At 38.3% G+C, this 26970-nt stretch overlaps 1 protein-coding gene across 16 annotated transcripts in view; it reads left to right on the forward strand.

Annotated features, from left to right (window-relative positions):
• The window catches only part of LOC145674313 (uncharacterized), a 192517-nt gene that overhangs the window by 120265 nt on the left and 45282 nt on the right, over nucleotides 1–26970 (forward strand). For 2 of the 16 annotated variants that reach the window (XM_081744192.1, XM_081744196.1), the window contains exon 7: nucleotides 18699–18856. The exons of 12 other annotated variants lie outside the window; for them this stretch is intronic. In XM_081744192.1, coding sequence (XP_081600318.1) covers nucleotides 18699–18720 — 22 coding nt within the window. In that variant the 3' untranslated portion in view covers nucleotides 18721–18856. Of the gene's footprint in view, nucleotides 1–18698; nucleotides 26404–26970 lie in introns of those variants that run through there. 2 more of the 16 variants (XM_081744199.1, XM_081744186.1) reach the window with 2 other exon arrangements.

The raw sequence follows: 26970 nt of genomic DNA on the forward strand, positions 1-26970 counted from the left end.
TAAAAAAAAAGAAAAAGTGAGTTGAACAGGAACTTAACGACAAGGTTGAACTAGCGGAGTCTTGTTAGGGTCAGGTTTGGTGTTAGTGATGTGAATAGTTCCTTTGGAACACATTGTCTCGGAAGGAGTTAGTTTTTAACATTGGTTATTTGCTGTTGCTGTCGAAGGTTCTCATATTCAAAGTCCACACAGCATATTAGACAGAACGTTTTTTTTTTTTTTTTTTTTTTTTTGTGTGTGTGTGTGTGTGTGTGTGTGTGTGTGTGTGTGTGAATTGATACGCAAACAGTTTGAAGGATTTCTTTCACCATCCGTCTGGACTCGCTCCTTTTTCTCTCACATCACTTGGATGTTTACTTGTCCGAGTTTTCAGACAACATTCGGATTCTTGGCGATACTTGATAAGAAATGTGCCTCTGCATATTATTTAGTACCTTCGTCTGAACAAGAAAACAATTTCCCCAATTTAGGTTGACAGTCTCAGATGCACATTTACCTACAATGCACTACAGTACGAAATACTTTGAATAAATTTTTCATCTAGATTTTCTAGCTGTTATTTTTCTCTGTATGATTTATTTTGTTAGTTCTTGTTCTTAGCGTAGTTATGCTGTGTAGTCTCCAGTAGTCGCGAGTTCTAACATCTGGAAGGAAGCAGAACATGTAAAATTCTGTCTTTTAGGGTAGAACTAAAAGATGGTACACGGGAATTTGGTCTTTTTCCAGTCACCTTTTATTATAAAAGTTTCTTACAGATAAAATATAAGTTCCTATATATATCGTGGTGTTTTGCTTGTAAATTTGTAGCAGCCCATTGATCAAGCGTTTTAGGGCAAAAAGAACCAAGGCTCTTTCGACCAGGATGTAGATAGGTACCTCTTAGAGATCAAGTGTCCTAGGGAGCGGTGAGGTGTTTCGAGAGACTAGGCGTCCTAGTAAAAGGTACTCTGAAACGCTAGGCGTCTTAGAGAGTGGCAACAATAAAGGAACTCTCAGAAACAAGGTAAGGTGTCCTAGAGAGTGGTAAAGATAAATAAACTCTCACAGACCAGGTGTCCTAGAGAGTGGTAAAGATAAAGAAACTCTCAGAGGCCAGGCGTTGTAGAGAGTGGAGGTGATGATCAATCGGTGGAGATTGATGCCTTCTGTGGTGTGTGTGCCCTTTTTTTCTGAAATGTCGACTGTCTTCGTTACTCGATTGTTGACGATGACTGACGACGACGTCTTTGTCGTTGTCGTCTGAAGTGTGTTTACAGCCAGCACGTGGTGTTGGGAGCACATATGGAACCTTGCAGTATACATTAGATTAACCTTGTAGTGGAATAGTCTAACCGTGATGGGCCAAATTTTCATTACGCAACATCATTAAGTATTTATTTAGAATCTATTTAGATTTATTTTAAATGTCGAGGTTAAGGGTGAAACAAGCCCTCTTTATTATCCAAACATGTCTAAAAACCTTAAAACAATATAGTTCTAAAGACAGAAAGAAAAACCAGAAAATGAAAATATATTCGATATGACATTAGTTTTAAAGCGAAGACATTCGTTTTAAAGTAAGAGATGAACCATTCTTTATATGAAACTAACGCCACTCACTCACGCACACACACACACACATACATCTGTATTATAGTATTATACTATGATGCATATATATATAATAGTAATACATCTAATGTTCTTACAAATTGATTGACCGTGCCGCAGTGGCTCATTATTAGACAGCTCGCGTCTGATGCGTGGGATCCTTCCGTTTTCTCCCGCTTTGTTCACTTAACGGTTTTCGTTCATTATCAGAATTACAGTTTCCCTTAGCTTTGGGGCACAAACATGGAACGTCAAATTAAACTTTTTTTTTAAAAAAAATGGCAAGCTGTTTTCTCAGCTTTTCTGCCTCCGCGTACAATTCGTTCCTGCTTCGATAAAAATAAGTTGTAAACAGCTCGTTTGATTGATGTTTGAGCCTGACTTCCGTATCTAGGTTGGCAAAATGTTCTCATCTCGACCCGTAGAACATCAGAAAGATTTGGAGCAATAAATATAATCTGTTTCACGTAACCTGATAGGAAAAAGAAGCATCCCCCCCCCCCAACGCTCAAGTACTGGTGAATGTTGGTGTTCCGTCTTCCACCATCAGCCCCCGCACACGGAAGTATAGAGTGTGTCTAAATAATAAATTACAACTTTCATAACAACACCACGTGTTTTAAAACACTTAATTACCTTTATCTGTATTAGTGAGGTAAGTAACATATATTCTAAATTTTATTGAACAGTTGTATTGTTTATTTTCCTTCTTTTTCGCAGTCGAGTTTGTGACATAATGTTGGAATGGCAAGGGTTGGCTGGGTTGGTAATTCAGTGGGTATTCCCTTACTGATACAATGATTTTATAATATAAAATCGAAAATCGAAAATAAAATTTTTATAAATTTTACGTCCCACGATTATGCTGGCTAGACTAAAGGAGGCGGTGATGAGAAATGTATGAAATGGTGAAATGAAGGAAGTGGGAGGAAAAGGGAGATCCCCTAGGAAACCCACGCACGCGGTGTTTGTCCACCACAAAGTTCACTTGGCGCGAGTTGGGATCGAACCAGGGACCCCATGCACCACAGGTGAAATTTCTACCACTGAGCCACTGCGACCTCAGGCGTGCAGAATAGTCTAATGTTGTAACAAGAGTTATTTATCGTTACTCTTTCTTTCTTATATAATAATTACGAGTTCGTTCAATTGTATAAAAATAACGCATGCTTTGGCCTTTAAAGAGCTCAAAGGCTCATCGTAGCAGAAACAAACATTTCCATTACATTTTAACCTGCGAAAAGTCAATGTACCGTGTTTGTTATCAACCATCCTTCAAAGATCGTGCTTTACATTGTCCGGAAGCCTTCTCTTTCGCCCAGTTAATCGTATCTTTCTCCTAGGCCTTGTGACTTAGTGCTTATTTCCCATACAAGCAACGTGTCATGCTTATCTTATACGTATTAACTTTGCTATTTCTATAGTACTCGGTGACCTGTAGTTGTTGTGAAATAAAAGATTGTATAGCGTTTTAATTCACCTGAATGTTTGCCTCTTTCGCTCCAAATATATATCCTCAGTTCCCGTTCTTGTATTAGTTACGGATCAACTTCCACATTCATACAAAATTGGGCAGATTGAGCTCTTATTGATTTCTAATGTTTTCGATATTTATTAAGACAATAAAATGTTTTACAGTGGGGCAAACTTTAGTACATAAATAATACCTATAAGACAAAAATTAAAAACAGTAGTTGTTTGTTACTCGGAATTGATAGCTAAAAGGAACAGCAGTGCTTTCTCAACATTAGATGCGAGCGAATTGACGTTCGAATTTAAGAGTTGACACGATTCTGTTTATTAGAAAAGCTTCCCTGCCTGTGAAGGTCAGCGACTTGCCTTCCCCTTCTGCATGGTAAGTGGTGGAAGGTAGGGGAGTTTTCTATCAGGTTGCCTGGAACAGACTTTAGATCCGTGAAGAGGGATTGAAAGCTGGCCATTAAAACGTAATGCTGTTTCTGTCTTATGGAAATCACTTTAAATATTAACTTGTTTAGAAGGTAAGAGGATTCTCTAAAAACAGTTTTATGGAGAGGTACCAAAGACTACAATTTATGCCAGTGTTGCAGTCTTAACCAGTGTATCTTTCCAAATTAGGAGTTATAGGTAGTAAATTGCTACTATGAAAATGAGAAATAGTGATATTAGGAATCGAGATGTAAAGGAAATGGCGTCCCTCTACTTTTATAGTTTAACCCTCTGCACTTTTTTTTAATGAAAGTTTATTTATTCTTCCCAAAATGTCGATTTCCTGTTAAACATATTATCAGAGAAGTTGAGATATAATTTGTTACAGTTACTATTGGTAAATTGTTTCTTCTCGTGGGATTCTTTTCTTTAGCTATTGGGAGGGGGCATGGTGGCTCAGTGACAGAGTTGTTACCTCTGGTGGGTAGGGTCCCTGATTCGATCCCCGGCCAAGTAAGTTTGTGTTGGATAACATCCTGTCCGTGGGCTTTCTCGTGGTGCTCCCGTTTCCTCTCACTTTCTCAATTCGCCAGCTCTTCCAGCATTCAATTGCTTTAACCCCTTGCACTGGAATGACGAGTCTAGTTCGTCATGGCCTCCCGGTGCCAAATCGCACAACGACAAGCTACACTCGTCATAAAATTTAAACTATTGTAGCATCACGTAGGGTTACTATATTGATGTTTTTGAAAGTTATATAATGATAAACCATATATAATACACTTTTATATTTCAATTATCAGAATTTAGAAAATAAATCGTAGTGGAAAAGGTTAATCATCGTCTCCCTTAGCCTAAAGGGCATAATCGTTGGACGGTAAACTCAAAGATTTCATTTCGTTTTCTTTAGCTTTTATGAAACAAAGAAATTAGCGTATTCTTATAATCTCATAAAGAAAATTACAACGTTTTGTCCTGCGTTTCGAACACGTTTTTTTTTTCTTACGATTTTATTACCTTCTACTTCAATACAAAGCTAGTTGTTGCAAAGTACAAAAACAGAGTGAGTTAGATATCACTTTCTATTAGAAATATTTGGTAACTTCAATAGTAATTAATCATTTTAATAATACAAGTTTTACATTACACAGTAGAACAGTACAGCCTTAGTGTTGCTAATTCAAGGCGTTGAAATTTCACATCGGTTCAACTATTGTCCAGTTTTTGCAGTAACCTTTTAACATCCTCAACTCGCTTCATTAGAAACTTGCATAGTATGTCTGCAGGAACATGTCGAATGCATGAAAAATGAGCAAAGATGCCATCTTGTACTAATGTGAGGTCATTGAAGTTGAGATAGTAGGCCACACGTGTTGTTGAAGTATGGTTAGGTAACTGTTTGCATTCTTTGTATTCCGAATAAAGAATTAAACCCGCAATTTGACTGGAGGTCATGATGAACCACACTGTGGTAAGGGTTTGTAATAACAGTACGTGGTAGCTTTGGCATCTAATGAAACACGAAGTCCGTGAACACTACGTCACCATCTATGCACTACATAAGAGACTTCCACACTTCGTAACTGCATGCAATCTGGGCACGATCACACAATGTCAGACGTTTAGTCATTCTGGGTTCTGTTATCATCTGAAACGAAAACAGAAATTAGCAATACAGTTCTACCATTTTAGGGATCACAATATACACTATGTGACCAAAAGTATCCCGGACACCCCCCAAAACACACGTTCTTCTTATTAGGTGCATTGTGCTGCCACATACTGCCAGGTACTCATTATCAGTGACCTCAGTAATCATTAGAAATCGTGAGAAAGCAGAATGAGGCGCTCCGCGGAACTCACGGACTTAGAACGTGGTCACGTGATTGGGTGTCACTTGTGTCAGAAGTCTGTACGCGAGATTTCCACACTCCTAAACACCCCTAGGTCCACTGTGTCTGATGTGGTAGTGAAGTGGAAAAGTGAAGGGACACGTACAGCACAAAAGCGTACAGGCCGACCTCGTCTGTTGACTGACAGAGACTGCCGACAGTTAAAGAGGGTCGTAAAGTGTAATAGGCAGACATATATCCAGACCATCACACAGGAATTCGAAACTGCATCAGGATCCACTCCAAGTACTATGACAGTTAAACGTGAGGTGAGAAAACTTGGATTTCATGTTCGAGCGGCTGTTCATAAGCCACACATCACGCGGGTAAATGCCAAACGATGCCTCGCTTGATGTATGGAGCTTAAATATTGGACGACTGAACAGTGGAAAATCGTTGCGTGGAGTGACGAATTACGGTCCACAATGTGGCGATCCGATGGCAGGGTGTGGGTATGGCGAATGCCCGGTGAACGTCATCTATCAGCGTGTGTAGTGCCAACAGTAAAATTCGGAGGTGGTGGTGTTATGGTGTGGTCGTATTTTTCTTGAAGGGGGCTTACATCCCTTGTTGTTTTGCGCGGCACTCTCACAGTGTAGGCCTACATTGATGTTTTTGCTTCCCACTGTTGAAGAGTAATTCGGGGATGGCGAATACATCTTTCAACAAGATCGAGCACCTGTTCATACTGCACGGCCTGTGGCGGAGTGGTTACACGACCATAACATTCCTGTAATGGACTGGCCTGCACAGAGTCCTGACGTGAATCCTATAAAACACCTTTGGGATGTTTTGGAACGCCGACTTCGTGCCAGGCCTCATCGACCTACATCGATACCTCTCATCAGTTCATCACTCCGTAAAGAATGGGCTGCCATTCCCCAAGAAACCTTGCAGCATCTGATTGAAAGTATGCCTGCGAGAGTGGAAACTGTCATCAAGGCTAAGGGTAGGCCAACACCATATTGAATTCCAGCAGTACCGATGGAGAGCACCACGAACTTGTAAGTCATTTTCAGCCAGGTGTCCGGATACTTTTGATCACATAGTATACATGCAGATGGTGATCAGAAAAATGGAAACACTTCTAGTTGGCAACATGTCAGATGTATGGGTTGGCAGTGGTGTCGTGGCTCCCGCAGCGCCGGACCGCTGGTGGTGGTGTGTTAGATCGGTCTCCATACTACGTCAGGCGCAGTGGAACAGCAGTGTCCAGTGGCTGCAGCAGACGGAGGTAGTGTAAAATGGGAGACCTCTCAGATTTTCAAAGAGGGCAAATTGTTGGTGCGCGGTTATGTGGAGTGAGTGTGACGGCAGTGGCTACTGTGTTAGGTGTGTCGCGTGGGACAGTGTTGAAGGTGATGACGGCCTACACAACACACGGGAAAACCACATCGGGGAAGCGGAACAGTGGGCGGAAGAAAATCATGACTGATAGGTCACGCCGGGTATTAAAGCGCATTGTCACGCAGAACCGTCGTGCCACTGCGGAGCAAGTGACGGAGGAACTCAATCAGCACCTCCCCCACCCTGTTTTGACAATCACAGTCCGCCGCGAATTACATGACATGATCTTACGGGGTCGTGTTGCACGGGCCAAACCGCTCATCAGGGACCATAACGCTTTCTCACGCCGCAAATGGTGCCGCGACCATGCAACTTGGACCGTTGAGGCCTGGAAACGTGTGATATGGTCGGATGAGTCATCCTTCACCCTATTCCCAACCACGGGCCGTGTTTATGTGTGGAGAACGCCCAAAGAAGCTTATGATCTGCAGTGTCTCCGTCCAACTGTGAATCATGGCCTCCGGCTCGGTGATGCTGTGGGCCGCCATATCATGGTTTTCATTGGGTCCTGTGGTCACACTTAGCGGACGAATCAGTGCCAACGATTATGTCGCAATTTTAGGAGACTACTTGCATCCTATGGTCCGGATGTTGTTCCCGGACAATGACGCCATCTTCCAAGATGATAGTGCACCCATTCACACAGCTGGCGTTGTTCCAGCGTGGTTTGAGGAACATCGGGATGAAGTTCAACACCTCCCCTGGCCCACCCAATCCCCAGATCTCAGCATAACTGAACATTTGTGGTCCGTCTTGGAAACACGACTCCGGCGACGATTTCCACCTCCATCCTCTCTCACAGAACTGGCCGATGCCCTGCACGAGGAATGGTGTAAAATTCCACTTGCTACCATTCACGACCCCTATGCGTCCATCCTACGTCGCATCAAGGCTGTTCTGAAGGCGAAAGGTGGCCCGACACCATATTAAGCTGGTAAGTTGCAATTTCTTTCAGGTGTTTCCATTTTTCTGATCACCATCTGTATATGCTATGACGTTTGAAAATACTTAATGTTTTTTGTTAATAACTACGAAATTCGGTCCTGACATAAACTACATTAATTATGTGTAAGATGCAAGTAGTATACAGGACGTATCTAAAACCAACAACGTTTAGAAGCTGATTCCCGACACCAAGATAAGACAAAAAGTATAAACCAACCTGGGTGTCAAAATGCTTCCTTTCGGCGGTATGAGCAACCGAAAATTTGTCGAAGAAATACAAAAACAGCCATAACTGGAGAACAAAATATCGGATCGTAATCAGGTAGGAAAAAAAGGATGATCGTTAGTTTTAGTCATAGCTTCCATTAGTGCACAAGAATGTGGTACAGGTGCGGCACAGGAATGAGCCTCAAAGAAACTGGAGAATTTCTGGTGCGTCTTATCAAAACTTGAATGAGAAGAAACAAAGAACAACCAAATACAATATTTCAATGAGTAAAAATTATAGTACATTGCTCAAGTTAGAAAACAATGTTAAAATACAAAAGAAAGAGCGATACACATATTTGATTGATCTACGTTATCTCAATTCATAATTAAATTTTGGAGGAAGAACTGAAGGAATCTTAAATCTGTAACGTCTCACAGGTGTGGCTTTTAGTCTAATGGAGGTAAGCGTGGGACGTAAAACTTAAAGATTTCATTTCATTTCTAATGGAGGTATATGATTAATGGTTGTAAAATGAGTGTGGGACAAAACGGGAAAATCTCAAGAATACCCCGTTGTGTCTGAGATTGAACCTGGAACCACTCACACCAAATGTAACTATTCTGTCACTAAACCTCCCTGCCTCACTTTTTAGGAAGAACTATGGTTTCCATAGATGTGTCGGTCGAATAAATGCTATGTATGATAAAGACGATGAAAATGCGAAATTTTTAGTTTTCTTTGTCCTGAAATGGTTAATATGTTATTCTACATTAGTTATTGTCAACCAGTAGGTCGCCACCCTCCACGGTATCACGAACAGATTGTCGGTAGGTCGACGTCAGGGTGGTTTCTAATATATTTTATTAATATTGTTATTTGTAAGTAAGAAAGGGTCATATGAAGCCAGCAAAAAAAAAAAAAAATTGTAGAGTTCGAAATGTTATGAACTAGCTACTGTTCTGGGTTAATTATATAAAAAAAAAATACAAGTTACATCATGTAGATTCAATTAATCTGAAGTGTTATTAGTCGTATCACAGATAACTAAGTGGTCCATGCAATTCTCTAGATAGAGGAACCGGTAAAAGAACTCGACGTTGTCGAAATAAAGGAAAGAAGGTGATAGTTAGATAGCGTGTATGTTAGATTGGTAGGGAGCTGTGTTGTGAAGCAGTACAGGCAAATTCAGGTCATATATGATAGTTCACTTCTGCGAATTCAATACATTAATACATAATGATATTTACTGGACACTTCTTGTATAAGCGCATTTCAAATTACGATGTACGGCATTTAGCAGACGTTGTTAAGATCAATTCTACAAGATCTACGGAGTCAACAATAGTGAACGAACTTGAATTGACTGTGGGGCCGCGGTGGCTCAGTGGTAGAGCATTCACATCTAGTGCATGGGGTCCTTGGTTCGATCCCAGCTCGCGCCAAGTGAACTTTGTGGTGGGCAAGCACCGCGTGCGTGGTTTTTCTCCCGTCTCCTCTCACTTTCTTCACTCCATCCTTCTATTCATTTCTCATCATCATCGTCTCCTTTATGCCAACCGTGGAACGTAATACTTAAATATTTCATTTGAATTGACTGTTTCGTTGGGTCACAATAACCATTTCTTAACCTGTAAAACATTCATGCAAAGTATTTAAAATTCGGAATAAATCAACACATGAACTCACAGAAGGATTCTTAACGTTTATATAAATTAGGGCATAGCAAACGTACTAGGGCATAAAAAATAGAAATGCACCGTGAATGAAACACGAATATGACACATAAAGTAGAGGGACTTCAATAGTAAAAGAAAACGGTCAAGAAACAAATACAATACGGATGGGAAATTTATTTTGTAATAGGAAGTTTAATAGCGCATTAGTTACGGAAGTAAACACACCAAGAATAAATTTTGTAATAAGTAAGTTCAAGTGAGTTTCGTTCCACAGTGTGAAACTAAGACTTCCAAACTATTCGAATTCAATACTCACATTTGAAAAAGTACATGTATAAGTATACTGCTTGCAGTAGAGTAATAAGATCAAAGATAGAACCTGTCCCTCAAACGCTGCATCAATATCAGAGATCCATTAATCGCCAACTGTTTTTGTTCAATGGCGATAAAGGCTGAAACCAGAAATCGTTTTTATCAATCACTTTTGGTTAAATGGAGGGCTAAAAGGAGGTAGCACCTATTCCTAGAACACTCAGTCAATTCCAGAAAAGCCGCTTCTTGAGATCTTACTCATTTTCTGTACGGAAATCAGTATTGAAACCGGAAGTAATAGTTAATTTGAACTACTTTCAGTTTTGGTAGAGTCTTTGTGGATAGTCATGTTACGTTGTCTTGAGACGTTGAATCGTTTGCGGAAAAAAAAAAACTTCTTGTTATCTGTTACCGTTTTTATTCTATGGCGATAAATATTGAAAATGATTAATTTTAACCACTCCCGCTTTGAATAGAGAGTTAACAGAACAGATGGAATCTATCATTTGGACGCAGAATCGAATGCCAAAAACAGCTTGTTTGATAAATTTACCGTTTTTGCTCTATGGAAATCAATGTTGAAACCGGAAGTAAAGTTAAATTTGAACCACTTCCGGGTGTAATATTGTTCTGAATAGTCATGTTATGTTGCCTTGAGACGCTGAATCATTTCTGAAAAGAAAAACTTATTGGTATCTTACCGTTCTCGTTCTAAGGTGAAAATGTTGAAACCGAAAATGACTAATTTGAACCACTTTCGGTTTGAATACAGAGTTAATGCAGCAGGTGGAACCTATTCTTTCGACTCTGGATCGATTGCAAAAGATTTCATCTTGATAGCATTTTATCGTTTTTGCTCAATGGAAATCAGTATCGGAAACGGAAGTAATAATACATTTGAACAACTTTCTTCTTCTTTTTTTTTTTTTTTTTGCTAGATTGTTGTGGATAGTCATGTTACGTTGTCCTGAGACGCTGAATAGCTTGAAAAAAAAAAAAAAAAAAAACGCTCCTTGCTATCTGTTACTGTTGTTGAACTATGACAATAAATGTTTAAATCGGAGATGGCTAATTTGAGCTACTTTCGATTTGAATAGAGAGTTAGCTGAGGAGATGGGACCTATCCTCAGGACGCTGAATCGATTATGAATATACCGCTTCGTGAATCTCTATTTTTGCTCTGATTCCTAACGACAAACAGATGAACAAAGCCATTTTATAAGACTCCTGACACTATGCATAGCATGGCTTGGACGTCTAAAAGGTGAGAAAAGAGAAATTAGGAAAAGTGGTGGATTGTTCGTATAGTACAATAAGTTATTAATGATTACACTTATACGAACTGCGAACTCCCGTACAAGATGTGTTCACGCAATGACAGTTCTTTCTGTCAGAGCTTATTTTGTACTGAGGCAAAACAGATCAATCAAACATCTGTATCGCTTTTTCTTTCGTATCTAACAGTACTCTTCGAGCTTGAAGGAGTCATGGTAGCTCAGGGTAGTGTTCAACTCTGGTGCTTGGGATCCCCGCTTCGATCCCAGCTCGCGTCAGGTGGGCTTTGTGGTGTACAAACACCGTGTTCGTGAGTTTTCTCGGGGTTTTCCCGTTTCCTCCCACTTTCTTCATTCCACCATTTCTCATCACCGTCTCCTTTAGCCTAGCAGCATAACCCTGGGACGTAAAACTCAAAAGATTTCATTTCATTTTCTTCTAGTTTGAATAGTGTACTATGATTTTTATTGATTGAAATGTTGTACATGCTTGTTGTTTATTTTCCTCATTCAAGTTTTGATAAAACACTCTAGGAATTGTCTAGTTTCTTTTGGGCTCACGCTTGCACCGACACTGTACCATATCCAGTTGTACATTAATGAAAGCTATGAGCAAAAAATTTTGTTTATTTACCCAACTTTGATTCAGTTTTAATCTCCGGTTATAGTTGTTTTTGCATTCTCTTTTTCAACAAATTTTCGGTTGGTCACAGTAACTAAAAAAAGTATTTCTTCACTCAATTGATCTATACGTTTTGTCTTCTCTTTGTTCTAAGAATCACCTCCCGAACGTTATCACTGTTGTTTAGAAAGATCCTTTCTATTTTTTAACAAACTCATGTGATATACATAAGATTCGTAGGGAAAGCTAAGTTCTCTGCGTGGTGTTGATAATTGCGTTCCAATCGGAAAAAACGTAAACATACTATGGATGTAACCATGAGTAGTATTTTGTCAGTGATTCCGAAATGGAGACCATATTTGTTTACATATCTGTAGAACTAAAAAATATATAGTTCTGTTAAAGTTATAGCAAGCAGTTCTCAAATTGGTGTACTCATCGAAGTTCTGGTGAAAATAAATTGTATAGATGGTTACTCGTTTTTACTGGGGACTGTACATAAAGTGCAACATTATATATATATATATATATATATATATATATATATATAGACAGGCAGGCAGGCAGGCAGCCAGGCAGCCATGCATGCATGCATGCATGCATTCATTTTGTTTTTTACGTATAAACACACATGTGTTAGGTACTTGGAACTGGAATAAAAATTTAAAATTCGGTATACCTTTTAACGTTTTTTATAGGATTATTTGACAAAATCGCTATAAATAAAAATTTCCAACCTTAGTGGTCTTATGGAAAACTGAAAAATCTTCCCTATGTTATTTACGTGGAACATCTTCTACATCCCAGAATTATTGGGCACTTCTTGTAGGGCTACAATAATTCAATTAGGCATGATTGTAGCTTTTCGGGACTAACCCACTGGAAAATTGTCAAAAGTGAATATTTTTTTTAACTTTTTGGGGATCTAAACGGAGATGAAGGTTTGAAAATCATACCATCCACTAATTCCTTTAATGGAACATTGAGAATAACGTAAAATATAACATAGCTTGATTATTCAGTAAAATTACCGAAATGTTTGTTACAGAATATTGTGATCTCTATAAGAAAGATCTTGCATGGGTTATTGAATGCTTAGTTGCCAAACGTATTGTTGCTTATTACTGCTCACAAAGATTAAATTAAGTTATCGTACAGAACCTGTTTGCAGAAAAATCATTGGAGAGAATGTAGGAACTTTGTCCAGTGACCCTTGATGTTCACTCTAGTAATAGAAGAGGCATATATATTCGTCCTTCGCTTCATTTTCTCTTCAGCGAAGCAATAATAATTGTAATGCAAAACCTATAGTATGTCTTTCACGTTACAACTATAGTACATATATATTTAAAGATATAATTTGATGCATATATATTTTTTTTATGAGTTATTCTTCTCTCATCTTTCATTTACTGTGTTTGTAGTATATTGTTTCGGCAGTTCCAATTACCACCCTCGTTAGCTCTGGATAACATACAACACTTTTTTTTTTTTTTTTTCATGTGCCCAGTTGAAGTACAATGATGTCAGAAAATTTACCTCTCGTTTGTACTTGAACATTTTAGATTTTGTTTTCTGGCTACTACAAACAGAACCAAAAGCACGTGACAATCTTACAGAATTAGATCTATATTACATTTGTCTTCAGAAATAAGTTCTGATGCAAAGGGTTTGCAGTAACAAGAAGGAAAAAAGTTCAAAAGAAAAAGTTGCTCGAGTACAAAAGATTTATACTAGCAAATGTTTGAACCTTACCATATTTCAAACTGTCATATGAAAAAAAAAAAAAAAAAAAAATTCCAAAATACTTCGACATTCTGAGAACTGACAAGAGATCTATAAGAGTTACCCAGAGTTATCGATGAAGGCGACAGAGATTGCTGAAACAGTGTAGTAGATTCATAGTATACTTTAGGCGCAGTAAACGAAAATTGAGTAAACAACTCAGTTTCAAAAATTCCTGCACATATGTATTTTGGTGTTGGAAATATATACTGCAATCCTGTATTTGTATATTAGATAATCTTTCCTCACTACAGGGTAGATTGATTTATTCCATGCGACAAAGTGAAGAATAGCTTTGTTCTTCTTCTTAAGCGGCTGTATTCTAGTTTGTAGGTGCAGGATTTGCCCAAGTCCTTTTACTGAGTAATGAGACTTTTGAAAAGTATCAGTTTTGAATTAAACTTCAATTTTTATAATATTAGAATGTGATAATGATAGCTCTGAGTTGACGTGAACTTGCAGCTGCGATCTTCCACTTGGTGGAATTACCAACAGCCTTACATGGTTTCTGCGTTTTTGATAGTTTATATCTCAAGTCCTGTTAATCAGCATTTCCAGTGCTTATGCTTTTAACACTAATAAGTATACAATTCGTAGCAATGCAAAACTAAAGTACGAGGGCTATCCAGAAAGTAACAGACGTTTTGAAATTAAAAGTAACAGAATGAACAAACCAAATTGTATTATATACATTTGAAAGGTACACTCTTAAGCTATTTTTCCAAAGGCACTGATCATACCGTGGCACAATTTTTTCAATACCGTCGCGGAAGAAATCTGCAGCCTTCGATTTTAACCACTGTTCTACACCGGCATGCTTTTCGACGTCAGTATCGTGAGGAGAATACTCAGCGAGTTCCATAATCGGGAAAGGACGATTTGCAGGAATTTTTGTCGTCGATCTGCCTCACCAGTTCATCAGACACAAGAGTAGACCTACCATTGCGACCCTCATCGTGAACATTGGAACAATCATATGCACCATTGCGTCACTCGGCCTTCACTCATTATTCCATGCCCGTACACTTTACACAATTAGCGATGAATTTCAAGTTTCTTCTTTTTTTTTCTTTCTTTCCTTTTCCTTTCGTTTTTTTTCAACAAAAACCTAATCACAGAACGCACCTCACAAGTGGCTGGATTTTCTATTACAGCGCACACTGTAACACGTCACAGAAAGCACAGTAAGAGCATCACAGTCCTCACGCCACCACAGCAGGGTGCGTACTGACAAGGAAAGTACTTCGGCTCGAACGGGTGAATACGCACAAAAAGGAAAGCATGTGTAATGTTAGCACCTCGGAAACAAGTCTGTTTTCCTGCAAGATGCTGTAAACGTCCAGAAGAGTAGGGCAAAGTGGAGCACGTGTCATAACTATAGGGCGTCTGTAAAGTCTGACTCCGGGCCAGCTTTCCGGAAACTGTTGGCTGAATTAAAAAAATCGGCGCACACGTATATCATTATTGTTAAGGGCATACAGTTTGAATGAAAGAGTTGTGCCCCAGGGTCCTCTATAGAGTGCCAGATAAATTCCAACCAAAATTGTCAACTGATAAGGGGGGGGGGGTCAAGTAATATATCATTGGAAAGGTATTGTGAAAAGAAACAACATGAAATTAATCCCTTTACCTTCCAACAAAGGGGACTGCAAAAATGCCCGGTGGTAGACTTTGTAGACGCCCTGTAGTTATGCCACGTGCTCTACTTTGCCTGCTCTTGCGGACGTTTACACTATCTTGCAGAAAAATGGATATCATTGTTTGCTTCCGGCTGCTAACATTACACATGCTTTCCTTTTTGTGCATATTCACCTGTGCAAGTCCAAGTACTTTCCTTGTGAGTGTGGCAACGTTCTCACACCAAGATGGCGACTCTAGCCCTGCCCACTGTCGCGATAGGCCAAAACGTCTGGTACTTTCTTTACATTCCTTGTATCTACCGTAGGAGATAGTCTTCACAAACAGTAATTACCAGCAGATTATTTGTTAGCTGAGACTTCAGGAGTATTGTGTATACAACATTGTTTTGTATTAAGTGCATTCTGTACCTACTTGTATTAGTAAAGTACAATAATTAAAATATTTAATTATGAATAATAATGATACTTTCTTACTTTCTTTTTGTATAAATGTAGCTCGTAAGTAATAAGAATTTATACTTTAAAACTGCAATCGCAATATAACACCATCCTCTTAATTGCACCAACGAATACTGTGAACACGCGGTAGAGTTTAGACGTGAATTGACTGTACAAAGCTGTACATTGATTTTTATTTATTAATTTTTTAAATGTATACGTATGACTGTATTCTAATGAAGATGATATGTAGTTTCTGATGAAAGTGAATTAACACTGATCAATTGTATAATTTAAACTGATAACTGTGTGATTGTAAGAATTTGGTATGCATAACGGCCTGCTTCAATGTTCCTTATCAATGTTACTTGATTTCTCGTGTTTTTATGCTTTATAGTCATACAGGAGATTCAGAGTGCTGGTTAAAATAAACAAATAAATCTTCCGGAGGTGGTTCATGATAACAAATGAGACAACAAAATACTCTTATGTCTGAATAGATAAACATGGTCTGAAACGCTTAGTTTATGTCGAGGAGTTATGGGAAATGTCGGACTTATGTTTAGCAATAATCTTGAAACGAATATGTGTACTATCAGTGATCAGCGACAAAGGAAGTAGAGTATCTCTGAACAAACTACAATCAAAACACGCGATGAATTGGCACCAAGCAAGTGATTTGCACACATCACTTTTTCTTTTGTGAAAGAATTACAAATCTTCCTTTGCCTTTCTTGAATCACTAGGGGGCCATGTTGGCTCAGTGGTAGAGAGTTCACCTCTGGTGCGTCGATCTCAGCTCGCGCCAAGCGAACTTTGTGGTGGACAAACACCGTGTGCGTGGGTTTTCTCTGGGTTCTACAGTTTCCTTTCACTTTCTTCGTTCATTTCTCATCATCACTGTCTCCTTTAGCCTAGCCGGCATAACCGAGGGACGCAAAACCTAAAAGTTTCATCTCATTTCATTTCTTGAATCGCTAACATAATTGGGTTAAAAAACGGATTTTTTTCCCCTCACAGTTGATGCCTCTATACATGCGAATTCCATGTTGTTCAGAGCGAGAAAATGGCACAGTCCATGTGGTCTGTGCGGCCAAACACCAACTTCCAGAGTGGGAAAATGTGAGATTGGTCGATGATCAGATTAAGTAGCGTAGTAATTACCGGCACTGTTAAAATTATTTGAACATTTTTGTGCTCTTACTTGAATATTCGTTTTTAGTGTTCCAATAATAATTCGTTCATGAAGAATTGTTGGAATAATTATTCATTATCCAAATAATTATTTTGGGGAGCACGGTGGCTCAGTGGTAGATCTTACATCTTTTGCGTGTGGGGTCCCTGGTTCGATACCCGGCCAAGTAAGTTTGCCGGTGGACAACATCGTGTCCGTGGGTTTTCTTTAGGTACTCCCGTTTCCTCCCGCTTTTATCATTTCACCAATTCTTCCATCATTCATTTGCTTTAATCATTGTCTCCTTTAGCTTAATGGACAGGGATGTTAAACTGAAAGATTTCCGAATAATTGTTTAAACAATTATTCGAACAAACAACGAATGTTCAATTATTCGCAAAAACGAATATTCGAGGAGTCCATTATTCGGATATTCGAATTTTAAGGGCACTAATACTTACACACTGACATTTTAAGCCGCATGCCCTTGTTCGATTCTCGACCCAGTTGCCCATTTTTCACTCTTTGTACATTATGGAATACGCACCTTTACAGGAATTGGTGTGAGAAAACGGGTTGTTACCTTCGTTGGTGATATAGTATATGATTCACTCGTCTGAGGTATTCTGTAATATGGATACTGGAGTTATTCAAACACAACAGTCGTTGTGGTATAGTGCTTGCGATGCAATTGGCTGAACATCGACCTCATGAGTGAAAAACTGTATCGCTGATCAGAAAGCAGACTGGGTAGCTTAGTGGTACCGCACCGATGTTTTGAACCGGAGACCCCGAGTTCGATTCTCAGTCCAGTCCTGCCTTTTTTACTCTTTCATTGATCTTTCGTTTAAGCATTGGTTTGATCCCAGCTCGCACCAAGTGGACTGTGTGGTGGACAGCACCGTGTGTGTGGGTTTTCTCTGGGTTCCCTCGTTTCCTGCCACTTTAGTCATTCTGCCATTGCATTAATTTTTCATCATCACAGCCTCCTTTAGCCTAGCCGGCATAATCATGGGACGTAAAACTGAAATATTTCGTTTAATCTACTATTTAAAGGTAGCACCGAAGCAAGTATCCTGCTAAGTTGACGCGCACAGGCAATACTCGCACTACTAGTCACTTTCCTACGAAGGGGTACATTTGAATTAGTTAATTCAAGGATATGACTTCTAGCACATTCACTTGACCAAATGGTTGGAGTTCATGTGATCCGGATGCCTTTAAGCTACAGCCGCACCTCTTATATATCCTTGGTGCTGAAAATGGGCGTTAAATAAAAAGAAAAAAAAACAAAACGTTTCAGTTTTACGTTCCATGCTTATGCGTGTATACGCTAAAGGAGACGATGGTGATGAGAATGAATGAAATGGTGGCGTAAAGGAAGTAGGAGGATACTGAAAAACCTACGCATATTGTGTTTATCCACCACAAAATCTACTTAACACTAGCTGGGATCTAACGAAGGACCGCACGCGCCATAAGTGAACTCTCTATTACTGAGTCACCGCGGCCCCATGGACGTTAAATGCAAACTTAACGAACGAACAAGGATACCATTTCCTTTGTTCGGTACTTAATCACTACTATGGCATTTATTGGTTTTGATTTCAGGTTTCTCAATTGTCGCCAACATTTTCCCACGCCCCAATATATTGAGAGCTATGTCAGATATATGTATTAGACATTTCTTCTTGCATTTGTTGTCTAGAATCGCCTCTTGAAATTATTTATCAAAATTTTTGGGTTACCGTGTATATTGCCGTACTAGCTACATTTTGTTTCATGTTTTCAATCGAAAGTAGAATCGTGACTTTGAATGTCACATACTTATAGAGACGGATGAAATTGTTAGCTAATCTACTTCCTTCTTCCGTTTTCCTTTAGGTCCAAACCATCAGCTTCTTAATTGGGGCACTGAGAAGAGGCTAAAATGTCCCCTTTGCCCTCGGGATTTCGTTACAAGGCGTAATCTTCAAGTTCACATGGATAATGAACATGGGCAGGACCGTGGACCTTGCAGCTGTGAATTTTGTGGCAAGATTGCAAAAAATAAAAACAGTCTGCGAGTACACAAACATGTTTACCATAAAGATAAAACAAAGAAGATATAAATTGTTAATGTGAGAGTACTGAGTTCTTTTCATGTGCATAATTATCTGTAATGTGGGAACTAGATCTGAGTCTAGGCTAACAACAGGTTTGAAGATGGTGGAATAATTTTGTTCATCGGCGAAGTAAACATGCAAGAAATGAGAAATTCTGATACGTGGAATTTGTTGTAAGATCTGATAATTTGCATAAAGGAGGATGACTTCGTGGTTGTATCGATTCGTCATTACGGATACTTGTTTCTGTTGTTTTCAACGTAGTTTGTCACGTATATATTGGGCATTTATATACCGCACATTTGTGGTAAATACTTATGTAACGAAACGAACATATGCTTCTAAGCATACGAACATATTATTTAAGGCATAATACACTCAAAGTGCAAGACAAATATTTGTGCACGTTGATGTTCCATTGCGTAATGTTGTAGAACTTACTATCGTTATGCTCCTACCCTAGTCGGAGCTTTGAATTGATCGTAGATGGTAACACGAATAGTATCCATGGAGTTTATAAGCCAGCTTGCGCTTTCAAATTTGTGCACTAAAGCTTTATGTAATTTGTACTCTTCATTTTGTTTTGTACAGTCACGTTCAAAAAAAATCTATTTGATTTACCCACTATCTTTGGGGTAAATTCATGGGTAGTTGCTTCAGTTTTTTTTCTTTTCTTTTCTTAAATTCGAGACCGGAATGTGATTTCATTTAAAAGTGTATGTCCATATGGTAGGCTGCATGGTCTTTGGCAGATTTGTTGGTGTTGAATAACAAGTAGGTCAGGAGACAATTTGGAAGTTAGTTCAGAAAAGAAGTTGCGCAGGCCACATATCAACCACTTAGATATATGCAGTCACCAGCCAGATTCCTTCGGAAGCTGAAAAGGACACAGTTTATTATTATTATTATTATTATTATTAAGTTGTTTCGTGAGAGAAATGGATCATCGAACGTGACTGTACAAGCTTCAACTGAACATGGATTGAAAAATGTCGAAATGACACTTCTACAGGCTGTGTGACAATCATTGATGTAATGAAATTACTTCTGTCACTAATGAAATTCGACATTTTTTGTAGATGTTTTGAAGTTAAATTTTTCCTAGTGTTAATCGTGGAAAATTGTTGTTTCTACATAAAATTGTAGGTAAAAATAATGTTTTGCTCTACATTTCGGAGCATTATCAAAGCGATAGGGTTGTTAGATTCAGGATGAGAAGAAATAAATAGACTTAACATATCAACTCTACAGACGCTTGCAGGTTAAAGCTCGCAACAGAGAAACGCATATCTAGAGAGTAATATGTATTTGATCCATTATACCATCAGAGCACCGAATACGGAGTGATAACCACTAGAAGAAAAAGCTGCAACAAACACTGGGTTTTAAATCTTAAAATTAAATTTCTAAGTCCATTGTGTAATATTTTGAAAGTGTGTGTAATATTTTATACTGGGTATTTTCTTTTTCTTTTTCATTAGAATCAGCTCAGAAACTTAAGATTGTATTATATTCAAGGTTGAATTGCACAGTTCTGCCCAATTCAGCATTCTCATGACTAATGCGGGCCGTAGACACACACACTTGCATAAAAGATGTGTTTCATCATGTATGTTGGAAGAATGTTTTGCCCATACACGTACCAACTTGCTGCCCAACTTAGTAGAAGAATAAATCGGAGGAAAGAGTCACGTTATTTCTTCCGCTGTCGTGATTGGCGGACCTAAATATAAAACAACCAACTTGCATGAACGAGCATGTACACGGTAAATACGCATGAAGAATGTAGCAAAACCATCATGCATGTTTACAGAAGATTTTGAAAATTATCAACGTGTATGAACGAGGCCATACACGATCAATTTGTTTGTGGTTTTATTATTTTTCATGCAAGTTGAACGGTTTCTTCATGCATCTGTGTGCGTGTATGGGGCCTTTATTGTTTTAAACAAGAATTCGAAAATATGCAAAACGGTACTTTCGACAGAGGTAGGTCCAAGTTCGTCTTTTAGACAGCTGTACGGTCATTGGTTTAGAAGATGGGAAGAGCCTGAAACAGAGTTTTGTGTTCATAACGGATCATAAAGCCAAGGCGTGTTAATTCTTTCTGGAATAGTTATTTCTGTACTCCGTGATATCAAGGGTCGATTGTGTCCTTCAAAAATGTTGGTCGCAAACCTTTCACTAGATTTGAAGTTAGCTATTAGCAATTTTCGTATTATTCTCATTTGGGGTAAGTTCGCGTACCTCAAGTTTACATTGTATATGCCATTACTTAATATCTGCAACTGGTAGTTGGTTTATTGTAGTGTCTTACTTAGTATGGTTCGATACACGTCTCCATGTTTATTCCAGAGACCTTAACCCTTTGTGTCCCAGTGGTTGCACCATGAAACCACCATTTTGAATGGTTCCTCACAGGTTATAAGGTGAACCCACTTTGCAACACTTGATTACTGCTGCTACCTGCTGTGCAGAAATGCAACTAGTTCTTGCCTAGAGCAATAAGAGAAACTACGTACCAAAACATTAGTAAAAATTATAAAAAATATTTTCTGCATAGGAATAGTATCTTTTTAAATAACATCTTAATAAGATTTACGCCATTTTTTCGGAATGTTCGTATACAGAGTTCTCAGAGTTAAACACGAGTGTGACGTGACGTAAGAATGCGTTTTTTTTTTTTTTTTTTTTTTAATTTGACGTCCCATTTTATATCCGTTAGGCTAAAGGAGACGGATGGTTGTTATAAGTAAATGATTGTGAAAATATTTTTTTGTTGTTCTTCCACCGAGAATCGAACCCGGGACCATGTGCAGCAAAGGCAGATGTGCTAGCCACTAGACCAGTAGGGAGAGCTACGTAACGTGCAGTTCAATCCATGACACTGATCGAACATAATTGTGATCCTTACAATTTACACTTAATTAGCTAGCCATGCACACACTTTTTTCCTCTAAATAATAATAATAAATGAAGCACGGAACGCTTCATTTGTTGCAGATAACGGAACAGTACATGAAAAAAAAAAGTATGCTTGTGTGCATACGTTGTAAAGAATATATGTCGTGCACAAAACTGAGTTGGAGATTAGAATAAACTGAATACACTTAACATGAACGCAATGAGTTAACGTACTTGCTTTGCGAGCGAACAATCCAATGTTCAAATCTCGCGGCGGACCATTCTGACTGAGGATTTTGCAGTTTTCTTTCAACTCAACCAAGCAGCTTCTGGAAAGGGATCTTCTTCGGTTCTTTTCTAATTTTAACGTTTTCACATTATTATGCCCCTCGTGCATGTATCTGGAACTGCTTTAAAGAAAGATAGCATTTCAAAATGGATTCATGGTCTCCATCATTCGTGTTCAAGTACCCTGTGTATCAAGTAATTAGGTCACAGAATGACTAAATAGAGGGTTTCTGGAAGGAAATAATGATGGAGCTTATATTAGAATTATTTAATATTTCAGATTTAATTCAAAATTACAGTTTCGAGTAGATATTTTCCCCCTTTATGTGTACTACGTATTTCTGTAATAGCCAGTAGCAACTGTTAAAAATTGCGCATTTGTATCAAGAACAGTTGTCAGAATTGAAAATCTATGACGCTTGATTCCTATAGATGACATTAGGTATCAGTGATTTAACTTTCCCGAAATGAAATTGTATTTCTTAGTTTTAACAGATTTCATTAGAGATGTAGAAAGATACAACTTTTCTACATATAACTATAGTATCGGGTTTATATTTGTTAAAATAACACAAGTATTTCAAGAAAATGGACTCCTTTTATAAAATTAATCTTAAGTTTGCTGAAAAGACATGATATTTTAATAAGAGGGAAGGAAACTCAATTCGTAATTTACTTCTTTCATACAGGTCCGGCAAAGAGACCTCCCGTATTTGGAGAGGGTGCTGTGTTGGTTCTGGTGGCGATACGGTGGCGGATGGGGTATCGATTGATAGCGGTATACGTGCCATTTTCAGTAGTCGCAATGGCGTGGCGCGGTGAACATCTTGCGTTTGTTGTGGAGGAGTATATTCGTTATGGTAGTTCTGTGATTACTACTAAGCGGGCATTTCACATTCGGTTCGGAATTGGCCGACATGATTCTCTTCTGGATAGAAAAACTATTCAAGTTTGCGTATCAAACTGCACAGCAACAGGTTCTGCACTGAGGAAAAAATCGTCTGGCTGAATTTTTTAGTACCCGGTGGAGATTGCTGGATAGACTCTCTCACATGTGCCACATTTTCCGGTGTTGTTACTGTCCGAGGTCGGCCAGGCGATTTTTTTCTCAGTGCAGAACCTGTTGCTGTGAAGTTTGATACACAAACGTGAATAGTTTTTTTTTTTCTATCCGGAAGAGAATCATGTCGGCCAATTCCGAACCGAATCCGAAATGCTCGCTGAGTAGTAATCACAGAACCACCATTACGAATATACTCTTCCACAACAAACGCAGGATGCTCACCGCGCCACGCCATTGCGAATGCTGAAAATGGCACCTACACCGCTATCTATCAATACTCCCTCCGCCGTCGTATCCCCACCGGAACGTACCCAGCGCCCTCTTCAAATACGGGAGGTCTTTTTGCCGAGCCCTGTAGTTTGTGAAGAAACTAAAATTGCTTCCATTTTTCCTCTTTGCAGTAGTCAGGAGGCACTAGTCTCCCTGGGTTAACCTCCCACTTTCGTTTTAGTATCATTGTTTTACTCTCCTGTGTGCATTGGCGGCTCCCTCTGTTGTTTTGCGGACGCCGGGGTTACATTAAAGGCAGAACATACGCGGAAATATTAATATATGTAGAAACTTGTGCAGTAATGTTAATATTTCGGATTGCATTGATAGATTCAAATTGTCCATCACACAAGCTTCTTTTGTTAACTCAGTTGTTAACATTGGTGTCTTTAACATGCGCAAACATGTAAACCTCACGGCACTTACGCCAGAAGAGAAAGGTAGATTTTTTCTGCTTAAAGTATAAGATGAATGATAATATTTTGGAAAGGGGGACAGAAATCAATGACTTGAGGGTAATACTTGAATTATATTGCATGTAATAACTCGTATCGTATATTGTGTGTTACAATAACAGTACACAAGAAATTAACAAAGTAGTCATTAATAATTTCGTTAGGGGGATAGTTTTTCCTAGTGCTGTATACACAAACTAAAATTCAAAAAAAAAAAAAAAAATTCTTATGATACTAATAGAATGTTATTAAACTTATAATAAAGTCAGTAAAATACATATGCTACATTTGAAATTGCTTTAAAAAATATTTAATACATTATCTACTAGAAGAGAATATTAGAGACGAGCAAATTTTATTATATAAAGTACCAATAGACAACGAAAAATCAGAAAATTTTAAAATTATTGGAATTCAGTGTGAACAAAAATAGGTTACGAACTTAGGCAACGATAGATTTGCATTAGGCAAAAATACACTTGCCTTTGCAAGTACCAAAATTATTCTGTTTAACACTAAGTTGCTACTCTGTGATTGAAGTCAACACTTATTCAAAATTATTCAAAGTATTGGTAATTTGTTTCGCATTGTTATGAAATATTTTTAGATGCAAATTGATGTTCTCGGAATCGGTATAGATCTATATGTATTGGTTTTGCACTACGAAACGTGTAGTTCGACTGAGGCAGAAAATGACTAGAATTCTCCAGTTAACTGTGAATTCGAACGTTACTACCCAAGATCAAGAGGGATTTTCAAAGATCGAAGAATAAGACATCCGGAAGATCGCGCTTCAGGCGCTCTTCTGAATCAAGCCCTTTTGTGATCATAAGGCAAAAACTTAAGCAGGCACGTAGCCAGGATTTACTAATGGGGGAGGGGGGTCGGTGAAATGAAATACTGTGGTTATCACACCAGGGGCTTGGTCATTCTAAATTATTTTACTAACAACATATATTGATTCGTTTAGCCAGGATTTCCAGGAAGAGGGGGGGGGGGTGAAATGAAATACTGTGGTTATCACACCAGGGACTTGACCAGTCTAAACTACTTTACTGGCAACATATATTGGTTTGTTAGGACAATAAAATGAGGGTACGTTAGTAAGTATTTTAATAACAAACTATGAAGAAATCTCAAGTAAAAGAATATTAAAAAATGTATTGAAAAAGATTTTACAATATCTACATTCGTTACTCTGTTCATTCAAATATAACAATTTTCCTTTCATTATGACCTTAACTATTATAAAAAGTACATATTGCAATAATGCCTTGTAAAATATTTTGCAATATCTGCGTTCCTTTCTCTGTTGAATCAAATGTTGACAGAACTTTCTTTTCACATAACTTTATGCCTTTATTATTCCGTCAACTACTGTCTGTTCCAAATGCTAAAGGAGCAGTAGAAAACTGTTTCTGTAATAACATGTTTGATTCTGCAGAGAAGCGATGACGAAAAACTTTTATTTTTAGCTTTTTATTTTCAACGCTGATTCTTCTTTTTCTCGTTTCTTTTTGTTTCATCCTTCCTTAATTTTTTTCATTTCTGGTTTCGAAGGGGGGGGGGGTCCGAACTCTCCTCGGCTGCGTGCCTGAACTTAAGTGTAATAACTAAAAAATATTAAATTCGACTGAAAAAAAAAAAAAAAAAAGGTCACTTAAGTTTAAAAATAAGAATGTATGGAATTAATTTATGTGGCCGGATCTGTATACACTCTGCACTATACCTGAATAATCATATTATCTTACCTAGTCCTCATTAACCTTAATTACATAGATTACACGGTAAACTCGTAAAGTACATTATTTTTTTTTTAAACGGGTATTCACATTTGATGTCTAATGTAAACAAAAGAGTGTATAGTGCTTCTGGAAATGCTGGAAATGCACATTATTGTCGAATTTATAACCTCAAAAGAGTTGCTTTTCTAGGATCATTGAGAAGAGAGAAATGTTTTAGGTGCATATATTGTAATATTTTGTGTAGGTAGAGACAATAACGAACCAGAATCGACTCATTCACCGATTTATTTATAAAAGTACAAAATAGTCTTTGTGTTTTACCAGAATAGCCCTTATGACCAAGGGTGAAGGAAGTAATGTTTTATATGGGAACCCCTTCACTCATGGCAGTCACCGGGGTGTCTTGTAGAGACTCCAGGTTATGTTCCTAGGAAATCTTCTCTGCTCATATCAGCCTCGTGAGGTATGGTTTGCGCTGAGGAATCACCGTCGCTTCAAAGCACCCCGAGGAATGTTAGGATAGGTAGAGCCACTTAGTCCAGTGCAACCTCCAGAGCTGTTGTGGGTTGGCGACCACTGGTCAACTGACACTACTGTCTTCTTTGGTTCCTCTTTTATAGGCCCTCTTCAGGTGGCTCGTCGTCTTTCGGTTCCCATCGTGTTAATCTTCGTGTCTTCCTGTTCAGGGTATTATCTGCTTGTTTATAAACGTTAGCACGTGTCGTCTATAAAAATGTGCTCACATATATATATATATATATATATATATATATATATATATATATATATATAGAGAGAGAGAGAGAGAGAGAGAGATAATATACCTGTAAACTGATGTGAGTGATATTATTGTCAAAAGTAATGTCACAAACTTCGTTCAAAACTGGATACAATTTCTGATGGAAGTTACCGAGGTTTGAATTCCACATCATAACTGTGAATCCACGCATTTTAGATCTTCAGTACCGAAAGAATGATACTAAACTTCAAACATACCTAATCTTGGGAGTGTTCACTTTTGGTGTGTCTTTTGTATCCTTTGCCCTTACGTTATTTTGTTTCGTACTTTGTAGCGTGTCCCTTGTTAGCTGGATTCCGTGCAAATGTCACAGTTATTCCTTACGTTATCAAAAAATATGTGACAGCAGTTTTAGGAGCATTTTTCAGTTGACTAGTTCAGTTTCTATCATTTCTTTATACGTTACTGTTACGGATAATCAGAGCAATTCAGATCCAACGAAAATATCAATGTATTACAAGCTTAGCAAACAATGTCCTCTAAGTTTATGACAGTGGCACAATTACCAATCTTGTAGGAATGGTCCT

This window comes from Thermobia domestica, chromosome 17 (assembly GCF_964235325.1).
Source record: "Thermobia domestica chromosome 17, izTheDome1.hap1.1, whole genome shotgun sequence".
In the NCBI taxonomy this organism is placed as follows: Eukaryota; Metazoa; Arthropoda; class Insecta; order Zygentoma; family Lepismatidae; genus Thermobia; species Thermobia domestica.